This window comes from Diorhabda sublineata, chromosome 3 (assembly GCF_026230105.1).
Source record: "Diorhabda sublineata isolate icDioSubl1.1 chromosome 3, icDioSubl1.1, whole genome shotgun sequence".
Taxonomy (NCBI): Eukaryota; Metazoa; Arthropoda; class Insecta; order Coleoptera; family Chrysomelidae; genus Diorhabda; species Diorhabda sublineata.
In genome coordinates, this window is record NC_079476.1 from 4,010,262 (window position 1) to 4,037,275 (window position 27,014).

At 33.2% G+C, this 27,014-nt stretch overlaps 1 protein-coding gene across 2 annotated transcripts in view; it reads right to left on the reverse strand.

Annotated features, from left to right (window-relative positions):
• The window catches only part of LOC130441339 (protein Wnt-7b), a 218,388-nt gene that overhangs the window by 177,211 nt on the left and 14,163 nt on the right, over positions 1 to 27,014 (reverse strand). Inside the window, exon 1 of one of the 2 annotated variants that reach the window (XM_056774964.1) lies at positions 2,331 to 2,750. The exons of the other annotated variant lie outside the window; for it this stretch is intronic. Within the exon in view, the coding sequence (XP_056630942.1) occupies positions 2,331 to 2,404 (74 nt within the window). The 5' untranslated portion in view covers positions 2,405 to 2,750. Of the gene's footprint in view, positions 1 to 2,330; positions 2,751 to 27,014 lie in introns of those variants that run through there. 2 annotated transcript variants of the gene reach the window in all.

Below are 27,014 nucleotides of genomic sequence, written 5' to 3' on the forward strand. Positions count from 1 at the left end.
ATATATTATCCAAATATTTCACTAAATTAAAATCTGAAACGTCAAAAACCAAAAGAAGTAAAATTATATATCAAGTGCCTTGTACTAATTGTGACGTTGTCTACATAGGGCAAACATCTCAGTATTTAGAAAATAGACTAAAATATAATCAATACGATAAAAAAAATAAAACCGCATTAAAGAACCATGAAATCAAAAAACATAAATTCAATTTTAAAGAATCAAAAATTCTTGGAACGGAATAAAATACACGAAAAAGAAAATTTTTCGAAATGGTTAATCAGTTTATGTGAAATTTATAACTCTATTTTGTAAATTTCAATACTCCTTCGAAGAATTTGATAAATGTCTTCTACGAAATATAAAAACTGAGAAAAAATAGATTTTTCTCGTTAAAACGATTTCAATTTTGATTTTATTTTTTTTGTTATTCGTGATGTAGTTGATTTATTGATTTAAATTAATACGCAAATTATCAGTGTCAAATCATATTTTTATATAAACTGAAAATAGTCCAAACGTTAAATGTTTACTTCAAAAAACTAATTTTAAATAAGAAGATACGTAAAATCAAGACAATTTGGAAATATAAACATGTCAAAAGGTCTAAAAAATAGGAAATTGAAGAAATTCGACGCTTCTTGATATTTCTTTTTTGATTATTTTGCCCGATTAAATCGGAAATATTTGCTTTGATTTACTAACCATAACCGAATATAACTAATGCAATCTCTTAGCAATGGTAAATTAAAAATTGGAAATCTTTATGCCAAAAAAACGCGAAAAGTATAAAATAAAAAGTTATAATTAATTTTCTCATAAAAATAAATTAGGTCGATATACTAAAAGGACATAATATATTATCCAAATATTTCACTAAATCAAAATCTGAAACGTCAAAAACCAAAAGAAGTAAAATTATATATCAAGTGCCTTGTACTAATTGTGACGTTGTCTACATAGGGCAAACATCTCAGTATTTAGAAAATAGACTAAAATATAATCAATACGATAAAAAAAATAAAACCGCATTAAAGAACCATGAAATCAAAAAACATAAATTCAATTTTAAAGAATCAAAAATTCTTGGAACGGAATAAAATACACGAAAAAGAAAATTTTTCGAAATGGTTAATCAGTTTATGTGAAATTTATAACTCTATTTTGTAAATTTCAATACTCCTTCGAAGAATTTGATAAATGTCTTCTACGAAATATAAAAACTGAGAAAAAATAGATTTTTCTCGTTAAAAGGATTTCAATTTTGATTTTATTCTTATTTTGTTATTCGTGATGTAGTTGATTTATTGATTTAAATTAATACGCAAATTATCAGTGTCAAATCATATTTTTATATAAACTGAAAATAGTCCAAACGTTAAATGTTTACTTCAAAAAACTAATTTTAAATAAGAAGATACGTAAAATCAAGACAATTTGGAAATATAAACATGTCAAAAGGTCTAAAAAATAGGAAATTGAAGAAATTCGACGCTTCTTGATATTTCTTTTTTGATTATTTTGCCCGATTAAATCGGAAATATTTGCTTTGATTTACTAACCATAACCGAATATAACTAATGCAATCTCTTAGCAATGGTAAATTAAAAATTGGAAATCTTTATGCCAAAAAAACGCGAAAAGTATAAAATAAAAAGTTATAATTAATTTTCTCATAAAAATAAATTAGGTCGATATACTAAAAGGACATAATATATTATCCAAATATTTCACTAAATCAAAATCTGAAACGTCAAAAACCAAAAGAAGTAAAATTATATATCAAGTGCCTTGTACTAATTGTGACGTTGTCTACATAGGGCAAACATCTCAGTATTTAGAAAATAGACTAAAATATAATCAATACGATAAAAAAAATAAAACCGCATTAAAGAACCATGAAATCAAAAAACATAAATTCAATTTTAAAGAATCAAAAATTCTTGGAACGGAATATAATACACGAAAAAGAAAATTTTTCGAAATGATTAATCAATTTATGTGAAATTTATAACTATATTTTGTAAATTCTAATAAAACTACAAATAATTTGATTGATTACTGAATATTTGAGATTAAGGAGTAAGGAGAAATTAATTTTTTTTATTAGAACAAAAATTCTATTTTGCTTTTATTCTTATTTTGATGTTAATGATGTGGGTGATCTATTGATTAATATAATTATGCAACTTGTCATCAAAAATTATAAAAAAGAACATTTAGAAGTTTCAACATATCAAAAGGCTTAAGAAATTGAAGAAATTTTTACTAAAAGATATATAATACTTATCGAAAATCAAGAAATAATGCAAATTTTTTAAAAAAATTACCTGACACTCCATACAGAGAAAATCCACACCAAAAGTGCAAATCCCTTTATCCTATTTTTTTGGCTAAGGTACATGCTGATTTCTCAGCCAAAACTGTTTTTTCAATTCACAAAACATCACTGAGTCCACCACAAAAATTTTAAATATTTTACAAGACTCAAATCATATTCAACGGCGATGTATCGCACTTTAAACAGTTTAACTAGAAGTGACATGAGCACAATAAATTGTTGAAAGCGCCGTAAATCATTATTTTCCTAGCATTAACAACTATTATAAAATGAGGTCTTATATAAAATACTCATAGTTAATAGTTTTCGAAAAGCAGCGATGTTAATATTTGATTTCCGCGCCGAGATGGTACTCGCCCGGTACCCAGATTATAGATGGACCGATACTTGGTCAGTGATGCTGTGTTATGTCAGTCTCACCTGCTTACCGTACCTGAGATCTGGGCCAATCAAATCTTTCTAAACCCCTCCCGTTTCGTTTAAGTTGGATATAATTGTGATTGCGATAATGACAGTTAGTCTTCATCTCGCGAGTTAGTCGGAAAGGCACTAATAACTTTTTGACATTTATTTCTATATATTACGGGAAAAATGTAATCGAATATCTGATAAAAAAATTAAAATTTACTCGATGATAAATGTTTTTTTCTTGAAGTTTGTATAAAATTAAAATAAAACGAATGAATATCTGATACATGATCAATATGTACGAGGTCTGACTATTAAATAACGAGATTAGTTACGAAAAAGGGTTTTATAATAAAAATTATTATGCATTCGAATACTGTCCTTCAAAATACTCCCCTCCCTCCGCCACACACCTTTCCATACGTTTTTTTTTCCATTAATCGAAGCAGTGCTGGAAGTCTTCTTTGGTAAGTGCCTTGAGGAGCTCTGGCGTTTTTTGCTTTACCGCTTCCATCGACTCTCTTTCAAAGCAAAACTTTTTCTAACCTTTTAAGGAAATCTGAACAGATCCGTTGACGTAATAGATTTTGGTCAGGAGTCAGATTTTTTGGCACCAACTTCGCACAGACTTTTGTTTCGTGTAATTCCTCGTGTAAAATATTTCTAACAGTTTCTTTATCGGCCCTTACAGCCTCGGCAATCATCCGGATGCTCATTCGACTATCTGCACGCACAATTTGGTTGATTTTGGTCACTGTTTCCGGAGTTGAAACAATCACAGGGCGACCTGGGCGCTGGTCATCTTCAGTGCTCTCTCGGTACTCACTAAAGCGCTTACATCACTCAAAAACACGCGCACAAGATAGAGAATTGTCCTCATAGGCCTCTTGCAACAATTTATAGCACTCAGTTGGAGTCGGAGAGATTGATACATTGTTTTTTGTCACACATGGTTTTCGGCACGAGAAAAAAACACCTTCATTTCAAACCGCTACTGCACAAATACTATAATAGTGACGGAACTGTGTTTTTGGACGTGCATAAACAAGATATCTAGATACCCAAAGCACTAATCGTTCCTTACCCCACCCGTCTAGGGCGCCATCTAGGCGTGCAGTCTCGTTATTTAATAGCCAGACCCGTATCAATATGGGAAAAAGGAAAGTAAAAACTTAGGCATATGGAATAGGAACAAGTTATAGAATTAATAAATGCATGGTAGAATTTGTTAAAATATTTATGACCATTAATGGAGGTAAATAAAAAACTCTAGATCTTATGAAATTACAAGGGGAAAATGCTTATCATGAAGTCACGCAAACAAATGTATAAAGGCATAAAATTTACAATTTAACAGTTACTACTATATTAAAATTGCAGTTTCTTTTCAGCATGAAATATTTCGAAAATATTTCACTAAGATAGAATATCAAAATATGTTCCAGTATTTTAGAAAGATACATATTTATAGAAGAGATTGTGAGGAGTAGTTTCCTTGCAGCATAAGAACTTTAACAAATTTTGGTAGTTAGATAGAGGATCATTAACAAGCACAGGTACATAATAGAAGTTTTAGAGCCACATATTGTTCCTTATGTCCCATTTACAAGCTATGACTTTGTATTGATACATGAAAACGCACGTCTCATGTCGCTAGAATGGTACACCAGAACCTTCAAGAGGTAGATACTGCAGTTTTAGACTGGTCTTCACGCAGCCTGGACTTAAAACCTATTGAGTAAGTACAAGACAATATTTACAGATTTGTGATCAGTTAACCTTCAACAACTGCAAGAGACGTAAATAAGAGAGAGTGAGTGAGTGAGAGATTTACAAAATTACTAAAAGACTTGATTAGAAATATGCCAATTTGATTGCAGCTCGAGTAAGTAAGACACGTTCCAGAATTTAATATATTTAGTTCTACGAGAATTATTTTTTACTGATATGCCTTTGCTCATAGCACCATATATGAGCATTAACCCGGCTTAAGGAGACCCAGAGCTGTCGTCTCTGACCTCACTTAGGCAAATCTCAGCAGGCGCGTCCAAGTCGCGGGGGTGGGCCCGACTCAAAAGAGTCGGTGGCTAAGTTCTACTGGGGACTCAATGTTGCGGGGTATAACGCAATCCCCTACCCAGGGATACGGGTGAAGACCACACCGACGGAGAAGGCGAAGAAGAAGAACTTCAGCTCGGCGGATCCGGCGCAAGTAGCAACCCTTGCTTCTAGGGTTAATAAAAGAGGAAAGAGGGTAGATAAAACTCATTAGCTGCAGAGAAAGCAATTTATCTAGGAGAAGGCACTCCGATTTAAAACCCTGGTCCTCCAGGCTGGGGGTTGAGGCGTCGGGCCAACCCCTCGATACTCGTAAAAACGGGTTAAAGGTTAAAAATCCCAGTCAAAAGCCTCGGAATAGGAAAAGTAAAAAATTAAGACGACCAAAGCAACGGAAACGGAAAATGAATTTAGGAACATGGAACGTACAAGGCCTCTCCACCAAAATCAATGAAGTTCTACGAGAAATAAGACAACTAAATATGGATATAGTGGTGCTAACGGAAACAAAGAAGAAAGGACAAGGTTCAGAAAATTTGGGTCATTATGATCACTTCTATTCGGGAATATCTAAGGACAAACGAGCTCAGAAAGGAGTATCTATATTAATTAAGAAAAGTTTAAGAAAATACGTGTCATCGTGGGAAGCAGTCAATCAACGAATTATCAAAATAAATATAGCTATTTGCGGAAACAATACGACAGTCATAGGAACATATGGGGTAAATGAAGATGACACAGTAAATAACAAAGATGATTATTTTGAATGTTTGTCCGAAGAAATTTCTAAAGTAGGCACCTCAGGAGAGGTAATTATCCTAGGAGACCTAAATGCAAGAACAGGCAAGAAAATAGACGATCAGATAGTAGGAAGATTCGGGGAAGAAGTAACAAATGATAATGGAAACAGACTTATTACATTATGCCCACAAAATACATTAAAAATACTGAATGGCTTCTTCCAACACAAAATGATACATAAATACACATGGGTACAGCATACACTATTATAGACTATATAATAATGAGACAAAACACAAAAATTAGAATACAGGATGTTAAAGTAGAAAGAGGGGCAAACTGTGGCAGCGACCACTTCTTACTTAGAACAAAAAATTTACCTTTCATGCAGATAAATAAAATAGAAAAACAGCAACAAGAAAAAGCATTTGAAATAAAAATTAATAGATTCAATCTAAATAGCTTACAAGAGGAAAGTGTAAAGAACTTATATCAAAAACGTCTAGATGGAAAACTGGTACAGGAAAATTTTGACAATCCGGAACAACACTATAGCTTTATCAAAAGAAGCATGATTGCTGCAGCGAAAGAAGCCCTGGGAAGATCCGATAACACTAGAAGACCAAGAACGTACTGGTGGGACAAGGAAATTGAGGATCTCATAAACGATAAGAAAGTAAAGTTCTCCAAGTTTGTATGCACGAAAAATGATAATGATAAAAGAAATTTTAAAGAAGCACAGACAAAAGTAAGAAAAGCTATAACAAAAAAGAAAAACGAGACATGGGTAAAGACCTGCACTCAAATAAACACCTACCTAGGAGGCAGCAGAAACACAGAAAGTTGGAAAACCTTAAAATCTCTTCGAGAAGATAGATCAAATAATCTTATATCGCCAATAACATTAGAAAAATGGGATGAGTACTTCTCTAAATTGTTTACAGAAACAAGACCAGAGTTCAAAAATCAAAAACAGGACAATATAAACATCATCACATCCCTGCTTAGAATTACAATTAAAGACGTTTGTCAGTCACTAAAGAATCGAAAATCTCCAGGCCCGGGTCAAATAGCACCAGAGTTAATTAAAAATGGCACTTAAAAACTTTTTTCTCATCTGCAAATGCTTTTCCAGAAGTGTATAAATGGTGAAGCGCTACCCCAAGAGTGGAAAACATCTTATATGACTACCGTATATAAAAAAGGGGACAGAGAACATGGAGGCAGAAGAACAGGCAGGCTTCAGAGCGGGGAGGTCGACTATTGATCATTTATTTACGATTTCGCAAATAATTGATAGGAAAACCGCCAAAAATCAAGAACTCCACCTTTTGTATGTTGACCTTAAAAAAGCATATGACATCGTAACGCAAACAAAACTATGGGATGCCTTGGAAAGAACAAATATAAATGCGGCCCTAATAAAAGCAGTACAAAAGCTTTATGAAAACAGTAAAGCACAAGTAAAAATAGGAAACAAGGTCTCAAAAGGATTCTCCATCAATAAGGGGTTAAAACAAGGATGCTGTCTGTCGCCCACACTCTTCAAGATATACCTGGAACACGCACTAGCACATTGTAAAAGGAAATGTAAGAACATGGGTATTCCACTAATCGATTCCACACTATATACCCTGTGTTTTGCAGATGACCAAATAATCTTGGCACAGGACTACGAAGACTTAGAATATATGACGAGAAAGCTAGTAGAGGAATACAGGAAATGGGGTCTAGAAGTAAATTTTAGTAAAACGGAATATATGTGTATTGGAGGAGAACAACAAAATTTAATACTTGAAGAAACACAACAAAAAATAAGTCATTGTACAAAATACAAATACCTAGGCATGATCATCACTAATGATGGAAGATTAGATGAAGCAATAGCACAAAGAAATAACCAAGGAAAACAAGCAATAAGACAACTAAATATTGTGTATTGTGGGACGAACAAATATCCAAGGAAAACAAACATCGAATATACAATAGCATAATAAAAAGTATAACAACATATAGTAGCGAAGTCTGGCCTCTAAAAGAAAAAACAGTCAAAATGCTTGAAGCCACAGGATTATTGGAGACGCGCGGCAGGAATATCAAGACTGGAAAAAATAAGAAACGACAGAATCAGGGAGAACATGAAGGTGCAACACAGGAAGGTACGGACATGTCCGTTTGGGTATGCCTGAAGACCGCATACCCAAACAAATTTTAAATTGGGCACCACAAGAAAGACGAAAGAGAGGAAGACCAAGATTAAGTTGGAGAGAAGGTATCGAGAAGGATATTCGAGAGAGAGGATTGGAAGAAGATCTTTGGGAAGATCGAGAAAAATGGAAACTGGGATCGGAAGACGGCGAAGAACGTTTTAACCCAATATTATATATTATATATATTACTGATATAATTTTTCGATTCCAGAGTTTCTTTAACTAATAAGTATACAATTATATAGTTTTATATCACTTTCTGTCAGTTATTAATTTAAAACAATGATATAATAATAGTTATTCTATCTCATTGCAATGATCGGAAATTATAGCAATGAGATAATTTTTTGATTAAGTCCTATATGAAATTGTTTTCGTTCTTGGGTAAATATGGAGAAAAAATAATTTCGATTGTTATTAAACATATTTTTTACTGTGCTCACATGTTTTGATGCCAAACTTAAAAGAAAACGACCGCATTTGTTAAAGAAAATAATTTTCTCACTTTGAATTCCGAAATATAAAAAAATAAGGTGGTGGAAAGCGATTTCATATAAATGAAGAGGTGATCGTAAGAAACAAGAACTTATTCGTCGGAACTTTCGAAAGATTATTTTTTTGTGGCGGTCTAAAAATTAAAAAAAGATTAGGTAATTATACACTTTCACGGTCACCTGGTTTTTTGGCTCTAGAAAATCGAAAAATGGATGGATTTTAATGATCTTGGTCTCAAAATGTTCCATTTTACGGCGGATTTATAAAAAAAATTAGTAGAAATAGCTGGAATGAAAATTTCTCATAGTTTTACTGTTTTAAATCGTAAAAAAACGGTTTTGCAAAATAATCCTTTACAAAAAATTATGGTAATTATACACTTTCGCGGTCACCTGGTTTTTTGGTTAGGTTAGGTTAGGTTGGCTCTAGAAAATCGAAAAATTGATGGATTTTAATGACCTTGGTCTCAAAATGTTCCATTTTACGGCGGATTTATACAAAAAATTAGTAGAAATAGCTGGAATGAAAATTTCTCATAGATTTACTGTTTTAAATCGTAAAAAAAACGGTTTTGCAAATTAATCCTTTACAAAAAATTATGGTAATTATACAAATTTTTCGATTTTCTAGAGCCAACCTAACCTAACCTAACCTAACCTAACCTAATCCAACCTAAACAAAAAAACCAGGTGACCGCGAAAGTGTGTGTATATTTACCAAAAGGGTGGTACCAAAAGGTACCAAAGGTACCAAACCAGGTGACCGCAAAAGTGTGTGTATAATTACCAAAAGGGTAATTAAAGTAAAAGTGTGTGTATAATTACCAAAAGGGTAATTATACACACACTTTCGCGGTCAACTGGTTTTTTTGTTTAGGTTAGATTAGGTTAGGTTAGGTTAGGTTGGCTCTAGAAAATCGAAAAATGTATATAATTTTTTGTAAAGGATTATTTTGCAAAACCGTTTTTTTTACGATTTAAAACAGAAAAACTATGAGAAATTTTCATTCCAGCTATTTCTACTAATTTTTTGTATAAATCCGCCTTAAAATGGAACATAAAATATTTCAATTGAGTAAACCTAGCAACCGACAATTATAAATATTTGTTTTTATTTGTCTATCTGGAAACTTGAGTGGAAACTCACGTATCATGGAAGAATTAACGCACGAAATAGTGATAAAAATTGAAAGCAACGTTCGAAAACTGTGATTTAAATTTCGTTCTGTGTTAGGATCTACAATCAGGTGATCTACCTGAATTCGGGTTATAATTACCGAAAAGTCCTTATATCTAAGATGTTCCATTATTACTATATCCATCTTATATATAAATATAATTGAAGAATATGAATAATTTTGTTTCCAACCCAAAAGGTGTCTAATTTTCAACAACATGAAATAAATCATCAAAATCTTCATGAGAACTTGTATGGTAAACGCTTAATTAACTGAACTAGTAGTAGTTATTTGTAAACTATCATTATTTTTATTTAACTATATTCCATTTTTCAGTGAAAATCTAGAAATAAATAAATTCCAAAAATATGTGTTTTTGCTTTAATATTAACGACAAACAAGCATTTTCTCTTTGACCATTTAATACAAAATATTATTTCAATCTTATGATAAAGGCATTATTCAACAATTATGGGTGCAATTAACTTTCCAATTCATACATTTCCATTTAAAATAAATTATTCAAGTTACTTTCCCCATTAAACTCTCCATGGATAATGATAAAGATAATAATCTGTTTGACGTATGACTTGTTGATTTTTATTGATGTCTTTTTTTCCATTAAAATCGTGTTGGTTGCCGATAAATTGTACCGTGTTATCTGATTTCAGTGGTGGTTATGTAAACTCGCAATTCACGTGAGACCTTATCAGATTTTCAAACGCGAATACTTGATCACTTTTATTGTTTTTAATAATGAAATACAGTGCGTTAATTTAGTACCACTCTTAATGTTCATAGTTTTTTTTATTACGCCTTAGAACTTCATTCAATATCTCTCTAATTTAATAACAAGTAACAAGAATTTCGAATTTATTAGAAGTTTGTTTATCCAAACACAAACACGACAGATAGAACCATGGAAAGAATGTGATAAGAAGTGCGAGCTAAGTTCGCACAAGAATTAAATATTCGGGTACTTTAGGTACGTTTCCATTTATACTAAATACACTGTTTTCACCACCACTACACCAACTGTCTTGACCAGTCTCCATTTCCTGGTACATCGGTTAATCCACTTTCCACTTACCATCGAGAGATACAATAAGACAAAGACCTTCGTTCAAGATGTAGCTGTACTCAACGGTTATGATGGAAAAATTGTAAATAGGTTAATGAATCTTCATAGGTTTATGATATTTCTGTTTGAAACCCCTTTTTTCCAAACCCAAAATAAAGAACAAGAAAAATTTGCTCTGATACTTTTCAATCCCCTTTATACAAAAGGATTGGAAGGAAAATTTAGGTTAGATGGGTTAGCTTAGGAGTGGGTTTTAATTGGTTTATGAATCCAACAATACACTAAAATAATTGTTGGGAAATCCTAAGGATAAGAAACCAAATTTGGAAAAGAGTGGAGTGCTGATTGTGACGGAAAGTATATTGGGCAGACTAAGAGATCATTTATCTCAGGTTTAAAGAGCACATAGCTCATTTGAAATAAGAACGGACCGGAGTAACATGACATAAATATTAACAATGTAAAATTGTTAAAAAATGTATACAATAATAAATTTATTGGATGCATTGAAATTGCTTGATGTAACAGTAGCTTAAATAGGGACAAAGGGCCAATTCCTTACAACACACTCTATAATTTAGTAATCAAGGAATGAATATGAAGATTACCGTCAACGAATTTTTTCCCACTGGAATTAATTTTCGTGGGGGAAGTTTGATTGATGCGAAGTCATTAGATTTTAGTTCTGAAGACGATAGCTTAGGGTGTCGGGTTACAAAAATTTACATTTACGTGGGCCGTTTTCTTTTCTCAACCTCCGATAAGCTATAAATAAAAGACAAGCCTGTGGACAAGCTTCTCGATACCCTCTTCAAAGAAAGTTGCCGTCAATGTAGCCTAACCGTTCAGGAACAAAACAGATCTTGAAACTTCCGGAAACTCCGTAGACAAAGCAGTAATGATGAATCTGTCAAGTCGTTGAACCAGGCCATCTGAAACGATAGACTTGCGTCCATGGCTTCCTTCATCATGCACATCATTACGGCCATCTTTAAACTTTCGAGATCATGCATGCATAACACCATCACTCATGAAGTTTTCGTCATATCCGATGGACTTTCGCAGCGCAATGGCCTTCAGCCTGTAGAAAACGAATCACACTCCGTAATTTACACTTGGCGTGAGCATCAATAATGGCGGACGTTTTTACGTGACTGTAGCACAACGCCGACTGACGCCTGAATGTCAACAATCGCCTACAGCGCATGCCCGCTTTCTTCTGCCCGCGTAGTGTCTGCACTACGTCCTCGTACAATTTTTAACATCTTAATTTTATACAGTTTTCTTCCATTTTTCCGTATTAATAACAATTTTCTTTGCTTCGTTCCATGTCAGATTTTTCTTCTTGAAAAGATTTCTTATCACGTTTCATGTTTCTTTTGGACTTCCTCTGTTTTTTTTGTCATTTGGCTTATTTACTTTTTTTCACTTGTTTCGAATGGCCCATTTTCTGTAAATATTCCCACAAGATCAAATTGCCTGCTTCCAATGAAATCGTTGATTGGTATTGTTTCTTGTAGCTCTTCTCTACTACTATCATTTCTAATTAAATCTCGTTCTGGGTTGAGATCAGGATTCAGCTGATAGGTGATCTACCTGAACCTGGGTTATAGTTTCAAGATAATCCTATTGTTCAGATCGGATATTGGGTTCGATAATATTAAAACTTTTTGGTTCTAAATCAAATTTAATTGAACAACAGAGTTAACAAACAATGTTTTGGTTGTTTGTTGATTCGGACAAGTTTTTGGTAAACATATTAACTAGTTTGTTCAAAATTTATCATGACAAACAAAAATGCAAGTGTGCAAAATTAAAATTTGCAGTTAAATTAAACTAATCAAATACTATTTTCAAGATCTGTTTACGAAACTAATATTTATTCTAATTATTCTAAAGTAGACAATCAAAATTGTAATGAAACGCAACTGCTATCTATTTAAAACAAACTCAAACAACACCAAACGTGCTATATATCATGTTTTAGATTTCTAAAAATCTATGAAAACGCGAGTCATTTTCTACTCAATAAAAGCCAATCTCAAATTTAGTGAATGCATTCTCAAATCATGCCAATCTCGATTGTATTGTACGTATTTTAGGACTCCTAATACACCAGTTAATGTTTCACCTTTTTGAATATAGTCAATGAACACAATCTCAAAACTATCTCAACTCTCAATAAAAGATCACAGTCACTTTTCTGATCGACGAAACCATATCAGCCTTCTACAGTCTAGTATCTTGACCATTTTTTCTGTTCAAAAATGTAATGGCTCCATATACAGTTATGAATTGATGTCAAAAATCCAACTATTTTTGCATAAGCTGCGCCAATAACACCAGGGGAATATTCATTCTAAAGCGATTTCGGTTCAAATTTAACAAATTCGATAGCTTTCTCTCAAACCTTAATCCAACGGCCTTTCAGTACTATTTTTCGATTATATAGCTAGTTGTCATAGTTCCCACACTAATATGATTATCAAACAGAAACTTAGCGTCCAAAATGATAATGATAACTGTCAACGCATGGGTAAATATATTTCCAAACTCATATTCATAAGTGCTGACATCTTCAGGTTGGAGGTCGTAACATATCCAGGTGCGAATTTAAGTACTTCACAATTTTGTATCGCTTATATTAGTATTCATGAAAAATTTCAAGGTATATTATTGTTTTTTCTTTCATCAAAGGTCTAGGACCTGTTCCTTCTTCGATATCTTTCCTCATCCTAGCTCTAGATTGTCCTTCCATCTCTTTCATGGTCGACCTATACTCCGTGTTCCAGTTCTAAAGTATGTTTATAGTTAATGTTTCTATGTAATTGTTCTTGTCTTATATATTATAAACTACAACAAAACAATAATTATTTAGTAGAGAAGAAATTATGGATATAAAATATGGATGTAATATGGAATACCTCGATTTTGATTGAACCAAATGCCGCTCCCTATCGAATACCATCTAAACTTATACTTGTTTGTCACCTCAATTGTAGGAGATCTACCTCGCGCCGTTTTAGTGTGATTTTAGTTCTTGAAGTTTCCGTTTTTTGTTATGATCTTAGATCTAACCTGAAATAGTGGTAACATAGGTTGTTGGTGATAGGAATTAGTAGTATTCCATATTCAAACTACGTTTTTATTTTTTTTTTTTAGTATTCCCCGAACAAGTTAACGCCCTTCTTACAAAGAATACAATATAAGGATGAGGACATGGCTAGAGAAGCACAAGCATTGAGAAAAAAACCAATGAGGTACCTCAAGGCATCCAAAATCTCATACAACGCTATTTCGTTCGAGTGAAATTAATATATTTGCACCAGATAAGGCTGCAGCAACCAAGAAAATGAGTTTTGGGACCAGAGCTAGAGAAGCTACTACTACTACATTTTAAAAAAAGAGCCCAGATTTTACGAGCTCACAATGACAGATCTGAAGTGCATGGCTCTAAGGAATAAAATCAAACACATATTTTCTAAATCTGGATTTGAAAGCAGAGCCTGGATTGATTTGTTTTCAAAGCAATATCTAAAATTGTAAGGAAAGAAGCCAACGGGGACATCATATGCAAGACCCTCAGGTTTATGTAAAGAAAATGTTTCCGGATTTTTTGAGCTCATTGAAGAGCAAATGCGCTTTTCGCCAAACATTTTCTCTGCGATTACGTTGAAAATTTAAGTTTGCACATTAATGCATAATAAATCTAGTCTGGAAGAGAAAATTGAGATTGTGCTCATAGTGGGCTAATAGTAAAAAACATTTCGAGAAGCAGCAGATATTTTTAATTTCCGACATCAAGATAAAAATTTTCACAATGAAAAATATTTAATAAATTTAAGACGTATGGAGATGTACATAATAAATTTGACAAAAACGCCAAAGCATGGTAGAAAATAATGACGTTGCGTTGCAAGTAATGCTGTCTGCAACTGAGCATTCTAAATATCCTTTTCGAAAAAGGGCATCTTCATTACCAATGGATATAAAAAAAGTATAGTTCCCAAGATTCTAAATAAATACAAATATCACCCTTACAAACCTCAAAAAATTCATACTTTAAGACCTGGAGATAATGATAGACGATTTGAATTCTGTTGTGACAAACAGGGAATCTTAGTAGAGAACCCATTTATATCAAGGTGTATTATTTTTACGGATGAAGCAACATTCTCATCAAATGGGACAGTTTCTAGCCAAAACTGTCGTCGGTGGACTGATACAAATCCGTTGAAAACTCGGAACCAATATTCGTTCAAAACAAACGTGTGGTGCGGAATGTATAAAAATCAAATAACTGGACATTTTTTTATCCGAGAATGCTGATCGTTATTTGTGCTTTTTAAAAAATAAAATGAAAGATTTTCTTGACAACCTTCCTTTACTTGAAAATCAGCAGATATGGTTCCAGCACGGTGGTGCCCCATGTCACAGCAGATTAGATGTACGTCGATACATTGAAAATATTTTCAATGGAAGGGTTTTTCATCGTTTTCCGGAAATTCCTTGGCCTCCGTAGTCTCCAAATTTAACCCCACTCGATTTTTTCTTGTGGAGTTACTTAAAGCAAAAAGTTTACCTTCAAAAGCCATTTCAAGATGTTGACCATTTAGAGAGAATAATTGCAGAAGCGTTTCGTAATATAACTCCCCATATGGTTGGCTATATCTTTAGAGAATTTTGTAATAGAACTGTTACAAATATAAACAGAAATGGACCATGCAGAACTTTTTATGAACAATAACATTTTTCATAAATTTAAAAATAAAAAATTTCCCATATGCCGCCAACTTACAGAGTATGGCTGATAACGTTGTCTCTATTGTCTCTACTTTGGCTATTTTTCTTTGCAAAAATATGAGCAATCACCTCATGAAGTACATCCATCCGGTTGGGTACAATCCCATATTTACATCCAATGGTTCCTACACTTCATCCAGTTCACTAAACTGAAGAAACCGATCCTTCTGTTATCCTCGACGGCCATTACAGCCACACTCCCAATATCGACGTTATCGATCTTGCAAGAGAAAACCATGTTAATATTTTATGTCTGCCTTCTCACTCGACGTACAAGCTCCAGCCTTTGGATAAATAATTCATAGGACCATTAACTATTATAGTGACGAAATTCGTATTTGGGCCCGTTAAAACCAACAGGCTTTTCTTCCTTTTAATATAATGGAGCTATTTGATAGAGCTTACGAAAAAATTCAGACATACAATAGATGCTTATGGTTTCCTCATCATTGGTATTTACCTTTTTAACAGCGATGTTTTTTTCCAAGCTCACTTCTTTGCTGCGGAAGAAGAAGCAACGAAAAAAGAAATTACCATCATTATTCAAGAAGTTAAAACAACAGAAGCCTCTAATACCCCTCTCGATAAACTTTCATGCTCTCAAACGTTAAATGAAGACAATACACCTGGCTGAATTCAAGCTGTAAACCAAGATCAAGATGAAGATTACCAAGACCAAGATAAAAACGTATATTCAACTCAGAAGTTTGTTCCACCGTCGAAATAGCTTCAGTTACAAACGAAATCGGCAAAAAAAACAAAACAGGACGAAAGGCAATTGATTCTATTGGGATTATTTTTCAAAAAAGAGCTAACTGAGTCAATAAATAAAAAAACTGAAAAGGAGGCAAAAGCGCGTGGCATTGAAAGAAACTTGAAAAATTCCTAAAGCAAAAAAAATCTCAAAGACAGAAGTAAAAATACAAAATGAGAGATCAAAATAATGCTGATGAATCTGATAATTCTGACAATGATATGGAAGATATGCCGGGACAACTGAAATTGAATCGATGCTCTTTGTATAATTTGCGACAGTGTTTCGTCAGAGTCAAATTAACACATTTGCACCACATTTGGCTACACCAACCGAGAAAAACTGCTCATGAAGGGAGTTCGTAGAAGTTGCACATCCATCCGGTTGAGTATAGTACCATATTTTCATCCAGTAGCTCCGTCACTCTATTCATTACATTAAACCAAATGAAGAAACCTATCCTTCACGGCCATTGCAGCCAGACACGCAATATCGACGATATCGATCTTGCAAGAGAAAACCATGTTAACGTTTTATGTCTGCGTCCTCACTCGACTCACAAGCTTCCAGTCTTTGAATACGTTATTTAAGAGACCATTGAAAGTCTATTATAGTGAAGAAATTCGTATTTGGATCCGTTGAATCCAACAGACTCTTAGGTATATATGATAAAATGGAGTTGTTTGGTAGAGCTTAGCAAAAAGTTCAGACTTACCCAATAGCGGCTACTGGTTTTCGCACCATTGGTATCTACTTTTTTAACTGGGATGTTTTTTTCCGAAGCTGACTTCATTGTGCTGAACAAGAAGCAATGAAAAGAGCAATGGCCGTTAACATTCAAGAAGTCAAAACAACAAAAGCTTCTACTGCCCCTCTCAATAAACCCTTTCGCTCTAAAACATTAAACAAAGACACTGCACCTAGCCGAATTCAAGCTGTTGAACAAGATTCAGATGAAGATGACCAAGATCAAGATGAAGACGTCGATTCAACCCAGAATTTTGATTCACAGTTCGAAATATATTAAGTTACAAACGCAATCCGCAAAAAAAACTAACAGAAGGCAATTAATTCTATAGTGATAACTTTCGAACTAAATGAGTCAATAAATAAAAAAAAAAACTGAAAAAGAGGCAAAAGTGCGTGGCGTTAAAAGAAACTTTAATGAAACAAAAAAAAAAGATTCTCAAAAATACCAGAAGTCAAAGTACAAAATAAAAAGTCGAAAGAATGCTGACGAATCTGATGATTTAAGCGAAGATGTTAAACTTGACGATTCTGACAATGATTTGGAAGATACACCAGGACAACTGCAACCGAATGAAAACGATGCTCTTTGTATGTTTTGCGACAGTGCGTTTTCTGCTAATAAGAAAAGAGAACTTTGGGTCGAATGTTTTAATGTGCTTAACGTGGGTTCATAATAAATGTGGAGTTGCCGAAAAAGTCGATTAGGTATTTCTTCCGTCTTTTCTAAGGTGGGAATTTTGTAATTTTTTATTTTAAAAAAACTGTTCACGATAATTACACATTTCCTTTCACATTTTAGTGTCTAAGTATCTAGTATTTTGTCCTTAAATTGGGCTTAATTCTGTCCACTAACAAAATGGTATTCCATATTTGGACCTTCTCCTCTGCAAATATATATATGATGTAAAGTTAATGTCTGGTGAAATCATATCTTTGAATTAATCTCTGTTCGGTGGTCTGTTGGAGCAAGCAAATTATTATCAATGAAGTAACATAATGACCATTCATTATACCTGTTATGAAAGGAATTCGGCAGACTGAAGGGAAATGGGTTGTGGTTCCGCTTTTTTGTGTCTATAGGAAGTGTACACATTCATTATCATATTTTTTTTTAGTTTTATTATATTCATTTGATTCATTCTTTGATGAGCTCGACTCATCGTATTATATATAGTTTTCAGTTCGATATGTTGAAAGACTTGTAAATTAAAACCGTACCATTTATCTACCCTATATACAGTGCGATTCCAAAGTAATTTGGTAGATTATTGTAATCGTTTCGCTATTTCATTTAAAGACAAAAAGTTCTGATGAAGAATGGTGAGAAATTTTGTTGTTAATGAGTTACAGGGCGTTGAATTATTCTTAATTAACAAACTTATGCCCCAAGTGACACTGAATTTGATAATAACCGTATCAAACATGAAAAATACGCAAAACTTCAGCAAAATATATTTATTAAACTGAATATTTCTATTATTTAATAACTAAATAGCTAATATACACTTTTTGTATGGATTGACGTGAAGGCTTGACATATTGTAACCTTTCTAGGGTGAGTTTGGTCGATAGTTAATTAATTTATACAATCATCAACTACTCTCTACTCATACTTCGCACCGTTCCAGAACAAGTTAGAACCTTCTAGGATGTTTCTTTCCAGAAACATCTTGGACATAGTTCAATGATTACCCAATAGATGCAACCACCCACGATTTATTTATAGTTTCCACTAATATTATTGAAATATTCGTTTACCCCAATACCGTAATTAAAAGCAACCTTCATCACAATAAAGCCACAAGTTTTGACCTCATGGCAATCTTTTCAAAAACATATGGTAGATTTCGTTACGACGGCTTTTCCCAATCTAACTTTAATGTGAACAGAAAATCAAATGTTATTATCTGGAAGGAAGAAATCATATTTTTTTAATTCATTGAAGTGATATATCGTTGATTTTTAATTAGTAATGTATAAGTTTCAATTTTCTATATAAATTCAATGCTTTATTCAATAAAATCCCATTCCAGTGAAGTCTTGAAGTTACTAGCGCCATTTCCCCCGGAATTACCCTAAATAGAAATGTTACGAAATAACAAATGATAAATTTATTTAGCTTGTTCAATTTAATTAGTTCAATCGTTGAATTAGTGAAATTTTGTGATTGGAATGAATAAAATTTTAAAAACAGTTTTCCCCTGATGAAATATAAACTTGCGTGCATAGAAATCGGCTGTAACTTTTGATTGTAACTAAACTTTTTTTTAAAACTATTCATCAAATCAAAAAAATAAATCTGGACAATGATGTGCGAGACTGGATTCTTTCATATGCGACCTGGAACATGCAGGAGGCAACAACCTCTCATGATGACCGCTTTATTATGTCAACAACTCCACAACTCAACAACTGACAGCTCCGTGCGATTATTAGTTATCGGACAGTATGACGAACACTGCAGGACAATAACCTGACCCTTGAAACACCTGCGATTATTCCAAATCTTGCAGTTCATAGGCAACCACGCCTGGTTTTGCACAGGATCATCTGAATTTAATGGGGATGTGTCCTCAGAGACCCCAGAGCTTATTGAGCTAACTTGATTCGATCTATGCCTAATCGTATGAGAAATGCTATTAGGGCAAGAGGTGGTCATAATAATTATTAAGAGATTAAGTGTTAAATTTTAAATTGTCAATAACCCTATTTGTGTTAATAATGAGAAAACTTGATTTGCTAATTATATTAATTTTATTAAGTTAAACAAAGGAAGTTTTCGTAAATTTATACTCGCATTAAAGCATATTAAATTGTCTTTCAAACAACATATTTTTTTATTGTTGAATAATTAAAAAATATATATTGTTAAAATTAATATTTTACAGTGAGCCGATTTCTATGCACGCAAATATATAATTCTCATCACATGAATTAGTGATTCATCGATATTAAACATCACCGATGTGTATTTTCATGGAAAAGATTACATCATCCACGATTAATTCTACTATTTTAGGTCACCTTGTATAATGATTTTCTCGTTCGTTCTCATGAAGAATTCTTTCAATTTTTGTTGGTTTTAAAAGTTTTATCCCTTTAATCTCTTATGCTCGTAAAATATTATGAGTATTACCATATCTTGGGTAAATAATATGTGTAGTTTTAGATTTATTGTGTATCTCATTCATCACATTACATGCATGAGTTTCAATCTAAAGACACTATCAGTTAAGTTGGTAACTGCATTAAAATCAGATTGGAATGTATCACAAACGTTTTGTTTAATGAAAAGACACTGATTTCTGGTTATTTAATTCAATTTCATACAATATAAACAGATTTTTAACTGGAACTTTTATGTACAAACTAGAGAAACTGTGTTTTGAAGAAAACCATAGATATCTGTTTCATGAAAAACATACGTGAACGTTCTTAAGAAGCTTTAGAATTCGCCAAAAAAAGTAGGTTCTGAAAAAAACGTACGTTTCTTTTACCTCCAACACGAGATACGGCACGCTACCAGTAATTCAAAGTCTACCACCAGGTTCAAACTTGGCTTGGATTTTATCACGACGCTGAAAAATGGGGTTGGAAGCGAACTGCACAAGGACTTGAACCAATTCGAACTGCAATGGCTCCCGCACCGTCGAGTTTCTTGCAAATAATATCGTGCAAATCCATCAAAAATTGCGGAGCTGCCTGCGGATGCCGAAAAGCTGGTTTGAAATGTTCCATTATTTGCTCCAATTGCAGCGGCCAAACATGCGACAACATGCCTGATATATTAGATGTCATCGGAAACGAAATCAAAGAAGACCTAACCTTCGATTCGTCTCCTTCAGATATGGCGGAGGCAGAAGAGACAGATTCACAAGGCGATGAGTGTCTTCCGTCGATATCGAAAAAAATAAGACTTACCCCGTAAAATAGTGTGCCACTTTATATATTAAAACAAATATCTGAGTCCGTTTCTTTGAAGTAACATTCGTAAAATTCTTTTTCTTTTAGTGATTTTGACAACAATTTTAGACAAAGAAAATAAAGTGTAGACGAATATACAAAGTATTTTACAAAATTTGCAACAATTGAAACGGTTTAGCAATTTTTCGAAACACTCAATTTCATTTTAAATTTAAAAAAATTGGATACCAACTTTCATATTTTACTATTAAAAAAGAAATATCACAATGTACAATATAAAATAATATTGTACAATATAAAATAGCATAATACAACGTTAATTAATAATAATAATATTGAGAATAACAATAACAATTCTTACGATGTAGCGTAACTAAATATTTAGCAAAAATCATATTGAAAAAAGTTTGGAGCGCTATAATTAAAAACTTATGTGTTATGCAAAAAAAAGTTTTAAATGAAAAAAATATTATTATCTACTATAATCTCCACAATTTTTGTCATACGATGCGTGGTTCGCGAGATATTTAATAAAATGTATTTTTCAAAATAGCGGATGAAGTGAAGCCTCCCCTTGACGCCCACTTGGATTCACATTAAGGGGAAACCCCTGAACATATTAAAAAAATACCTGTTCCTGTACGTTTTTTATAAAGAAAACCTGGCTCTTGGCCTAACCATTGACAAACCGAAAATCAACGATTTAAGTTCTTTGCAACTATAGCCAGTCTTGATTCAAACAATATCGCGACGGTCTGTAGGGAAAATGAATCAAAAAGTATCAATTGTGATGTAGCAATGATTACACAACTTGTGGAGATTACCAGATATCGCAAGCTTTGGGAATATTCTGCTTGGAAAACGAGATCTACTGAAGGAGATTATTCAATATTCTTATCTCATCTGCTGGACGACAAGAAACATTTCTCCAATAGTTGTAGAATGTCGTATAGACAACAAAAATGATCAGCGACACGCAACCCACGATACACCGAATAGACTGCACTATCGAAACATGATCAAAAGCAAGATCGGAGACAGGTTGGAAACGGTTCGGAAACGTTCTGAAAAAATGTGAATTACAGCGCTTGAACCCAAGTAGAATTTACTCCGACTGTGTGGTATATCAGAGTCGGATCGGAAGTATGTGTGATAAATAAGTTCATTCATGGACCCATACACATGGAAATAGACTTCATCCGTAAGAAACCTAGGACAACATGTCACGTTCTGACCATTCCTGCACGATCGCCATCTTGTATAAATGGAAATGGAGAATTATCCTCACAGAACGATCGGAAAGTGTTTGATTAGACGTATGTTCGCTCGCAAATCTTCAACGTGATCTCAACATGGAAGCTCTCTTTACCTCAATGTTTTCAAGTTATCTAACGGGCCGATGGATACCAGTTCTTACCATATATAACATATCAATTGATTTTCAGTGGAGAATACCGAGGGTAAGTTAAAGCGTTTCTAAGATCCGCGTTAGTCTGCGGTTACAAAACATCCGCTCAAAAACACGCAGTTCGTAAATGAAGTTATGCTGCCGCACCTTGTACAATAAAATGAAGTGGTGTAAATCCAAAATACTGATACCTCCAAAATACAGTGAATCTAGTCTAGACTATGTTTAGTTCTCGTTACTGCTGCTAGCACTGATTTTGAATATCGGAAAAAGGAAATTCATTTTCGTTAAATAATAAAAATATTCTAAAAATTGAAAATCTCATTCATTAGATTGTTTTTACTAGAAAAATTAAGTTTAAAAGTTTATGCTGGCGGTTACACTAACACAGCCTTTATGAAAAATAGCTTTCCGACGTTTATCAATCTTATCTGGTTATTTGGTAGATTTCCTTTCTAGGGCGTTCCCAATCTAACCTCAAAGTGAGCAGGAAATCAAATGTTATTATCTAACAGACAAAGTAGCACATTATTTCTCATTTAAACATCTTAAATAAAATTTATTACATTTGTACGAAATTTCCGTTACTTTATATTTATTTATTGATCTTCTACAGATCGTGAATTTTACTGCCAAATTTATTACATATTATCTAACTGCAAATTGTACAAGTTATAGCCTTAAGAAAGGCACATACGCTTCTTTTAGTCAATGTGTGGTTATTAATTTTATTAAGTAATAGAAATACTTCAACTTTTAATAACCATTATAACTTACTATACACCACAATCCAAAAAGAAATATCCAGTGGTGTAAAGTCGGGAGATATAGGAGCTACAGCTTTTTCAGTGTATATGAAATTTTTCTTGAACTGTGCTTGAATGCACCATCTAGCTGACAATTCAATACGAGTAAGAAAACGAACAGTATTTCATAAAACGAGGATGTATTGATATCTAGTTAGCCTAGACCAGTTCCATGCATAAACAAAATATTGCGTTACCATAGCAACGAACAATAACTTATTAGAAGTGTAAGTGTAAAGTTTGACTACAAAAAAGTGAACCAGAGCTACGCAATAAATTAAAAGAAAAAATATGTCCACCGAAATTGTGAAAATCGAAAAATTGGAGTATCGAGCCATCATCAAGTACCTGTATTTAAAAGGGTATGCTTAATACCCTTGGTGATCAATGTCCTTTGTATGCGACCGTGAAAAGTTGGACTGCAAGCTTCAAAGGAAATAAATTTTCAATTGAAGTTGATGACCGATCGAGAAGGCCAGTTTCTGTGTCAGTCCCCGAAAATATCGATACAGTTCATGACATGATTTTAACAAATCGTTGAATTGGGCTAAAACGGATATCTGAAGCATACGAAAGCGTTCATAATATAGTTCACGTCAATTTGGACTTGAGGAAAATTGCTGCAAAATGGATACCCAAATGTTTGAATGTTGACCAAAAGCTTGCAAGGATAAAAGCATCGCGTTCGATCTGTGCTCGATTTGAAAACGACGTAGACTTCTTAAACATAATTGTTAGTATGGATGAGACTTGGGTACATTTCTACGATCCAAAAAAAAAGCAAAAATCGATGGAATGGCGACACTCTAGTTCTCCAAGACCTTATAAGTTTCTTGTCCGAAAATCTGCTGGAAAAGTTCTTGCTTCAATTTACTATGGAGTAATCATGATTGATTTTTTTGGATAGGAAGGGTAGAACAATAACTGGAGATGAAACAATTAAAGAGAAAAGACGCGGAAAGCTATCCAAAAGTATTTTGTTTTTGTAGGACAACGCCCCTGCACATAAATCTCATGTTGCTATACAAAAAATATGTGATTGAGGGTTTAATTAACTAGAACACCACCCTTATTCACCAGATTTGGCTCCGTCCAACTATCATCTCTTTCCTCGACTGAAAAAAAGTTTAAAAGGTCGCAAATTTTCTTCCATCTAGGAGGTAATAGAAGTTGTGGAGGTCTGGTTTGCAGAGCAAGAAGCAACATTTTTATTTGGTTATATAGAAGGCTAAGATTTTTCAATATATCCTCGTATATGAAAATAGTAATTTCCTCTTGTATGAAACTAAATTAGATTCACCATAATCATTTATTATATTGGTTGATTAGTTGCTCCGTTCATACCGTTAGAATAATTTACTATTTTCGTCGTTAATGTTTCTATTGCCAATATATGGTTGTCTAATATGAACAATGAGCATTTTAATTAGCTATATTCTCGATAAGGTAACCTATCATGACATTTTGTCTAATAATTCAAGAGAATATGCAACCGGTAAATATCATTTGATTCACGATAGAGATTTATTGAACGTTTGTATTATAATCGTATCTAACAACAAGTGATAAATGCCACGTCGTTATCAACTCAGAATTTAATTATTTATCTCCCAAACAATATAAATTGCAAATGATTCAACCATTTTCTTATTTGTTTAATAACTAGTTTTACATGTGTTTCGTTATTGATGATGTGGTTGTATTAACTGATTAGTATTTACTACCAGGGCCGTGAATATTATAGTGTCGATATAGTTATGAAATAATATTCGTTATATGAATATTAATAACTCATTTTTCTGGAGGGAAACATAAGAATAAAAGTTTGGTGTCCATAATGGACGTGCTCATCGCAGGGTATGGAAACTCGCTGAAAAGAGAAAATCAACCCTTAACGTACTCTATTGATTCATTAGTACAACTAATACATTTATAGATTTGACAGTAGGTTACATTAAGGGCCATGATGTCCAGCCAACCACAAGATAGCATTGACATTTGACATTATATAGCGGATGCGTAGTTGATCCTGTCCACCAACAACTTGTTAATATCATTTTAGCACGTTTTTAGTGTTAAATTGTGGTCAAACAACTAAAAAATATATATAAGAATATAAATATTTACTAATCTATATTTCTATATTATATATAGTTTTATATAAAAGAAAAGTATTGGTTAATTATGTTGAGGTTTGAGAATTAAGAACGGTTTGGCTAACCAGGGTCGGTTTTATGGGCAACATAATAGGAAATTTCAAAAAATATGCCCTTTATGTTTAGAACAAGATGGCAAAAAATTGGAGTTAAAAACTGTGATAATCATAACACGTTCCAAAAACAAACTGACTTGTTAAATATTATAATTAATATAATTTTAGTCAATTATGTGAAAAAATTAACAAAGTTTTTAAATATGTAGATGAAAGATTAAAAGAAGATGATCTTTTGTTAAACATGGCAAACAAAATCTCGAGTAAATACGAAAGTATAATTATATATTTATCTAGGGCACTGTTGCTTTAATGAATACCTGAAGACGTAAGACATAGCATCCATATTCCCTCAAAGTGTGAGACACCTCGGAATTCCAGGGCGCGTAGAAAATAGAAGAAAAAGATCTCTGGCAGTTACAACCATCCCATATTCTAAGATAAGGGTATTAATAGATCAGTTGTAAGCACTGAGCATCCGTTATATCGCAGCAATAAAGGGTCATACAATAAATCCTTTAGGTCGCGGTGTATACGTACATCATATATTTATCTTTATGTTCATTTTGTAGTTGTTAGAATGCATTAAAAAACTGTCGTTTCTCTCATTTTTTTGCTTCATTTCTGAAGACTAATTATTACCATAATTAGGAATGAAAGTATATTCAAGACCATTCGACACGATCGTGATCGTTTTGATTGATACAACTCCTGTTTCCACGCATGAAAAGAAATGTTAAAGGACACCGAGTTCACAAAATTGAAGAGGTCAAACAAAACAAACGAAAAAAGTGATACAAGGGTTGCTCTTAAGTTTTGAGATAGACAAATATTTATAATTCGATATGGCTTCTTTGTTTTTCAAAATATTTTCCATTGAAATCAATACACTTTTGTAAGCATTTGAACCAATTGTCGAAGCAGTTTTCCCTTTCCAGGAACCTCCAAAATATGTGATTTGAACGCAGGAAATCACTAGGTGTCAAATGAGGACTGTGCGGTGGATGATGTTGTGGGAGTTCCCATTGTCGTTGTGGAGAATAATTCATCTTCTGACATTGGTTTCCCTGATTTTTTCGAACATTTATGCCAAATGCTGGTGTACCAATCAGAATCGACAGTTTTACGTTGCTATAGTAGAACGTTGGAGACATGTATTGTGTAGTTATTCCGAAAAAAACAGGCTTTTTTTTGGTGATTGTCAAATTTGGACAGCTAAATCTTCATGTAATATTGAATGTATACAAGTTGAACTAAATCCCAAATTAACCTTAATCTTATGGTATGGCACATGGCTATCTTGCAATATGATTGTTTCAAGTATCTGAAAGCAACTTGTATGACACCATGTTCTGAGTAGACAAACGTCATAATTGCATGGGCAGATTTAATATATTAACCTCATTGTTGATATATCTCAAAAACTCTCATATCATCGAAGGAAGGAAATACCGCTAGGATGGTAAATGGCTCGAAGTTAGGCGAAAGTTAATTCCCGTTTTTTATCATGATATGACTAAATTGTAGTCAAGCAATTTGAATCTTATATTCGTTCAGGCGTTCTACTACGTTCTACCCAACCGATTTGCTTAAGTTTTTTTTCAATGAAAGGTATTGATGCATAGATCAGCCATAAACCATCGGATTTCATCTAATTTTCACCATTCTCAAGTTATACTCAAATACGATTTCCCCTTGTACACTCTATTCAAGATAGAGACTTCGTTTTGGTTTATAAACACTCGCTAAAACAACTTCTTTCTTTTGCGTTTTTGAACACTTAAATCGGTTGAGTTGGAGAGGAGCTAGGCCGACATTCAATATGGAGTTATGGATTTTTGTAGGT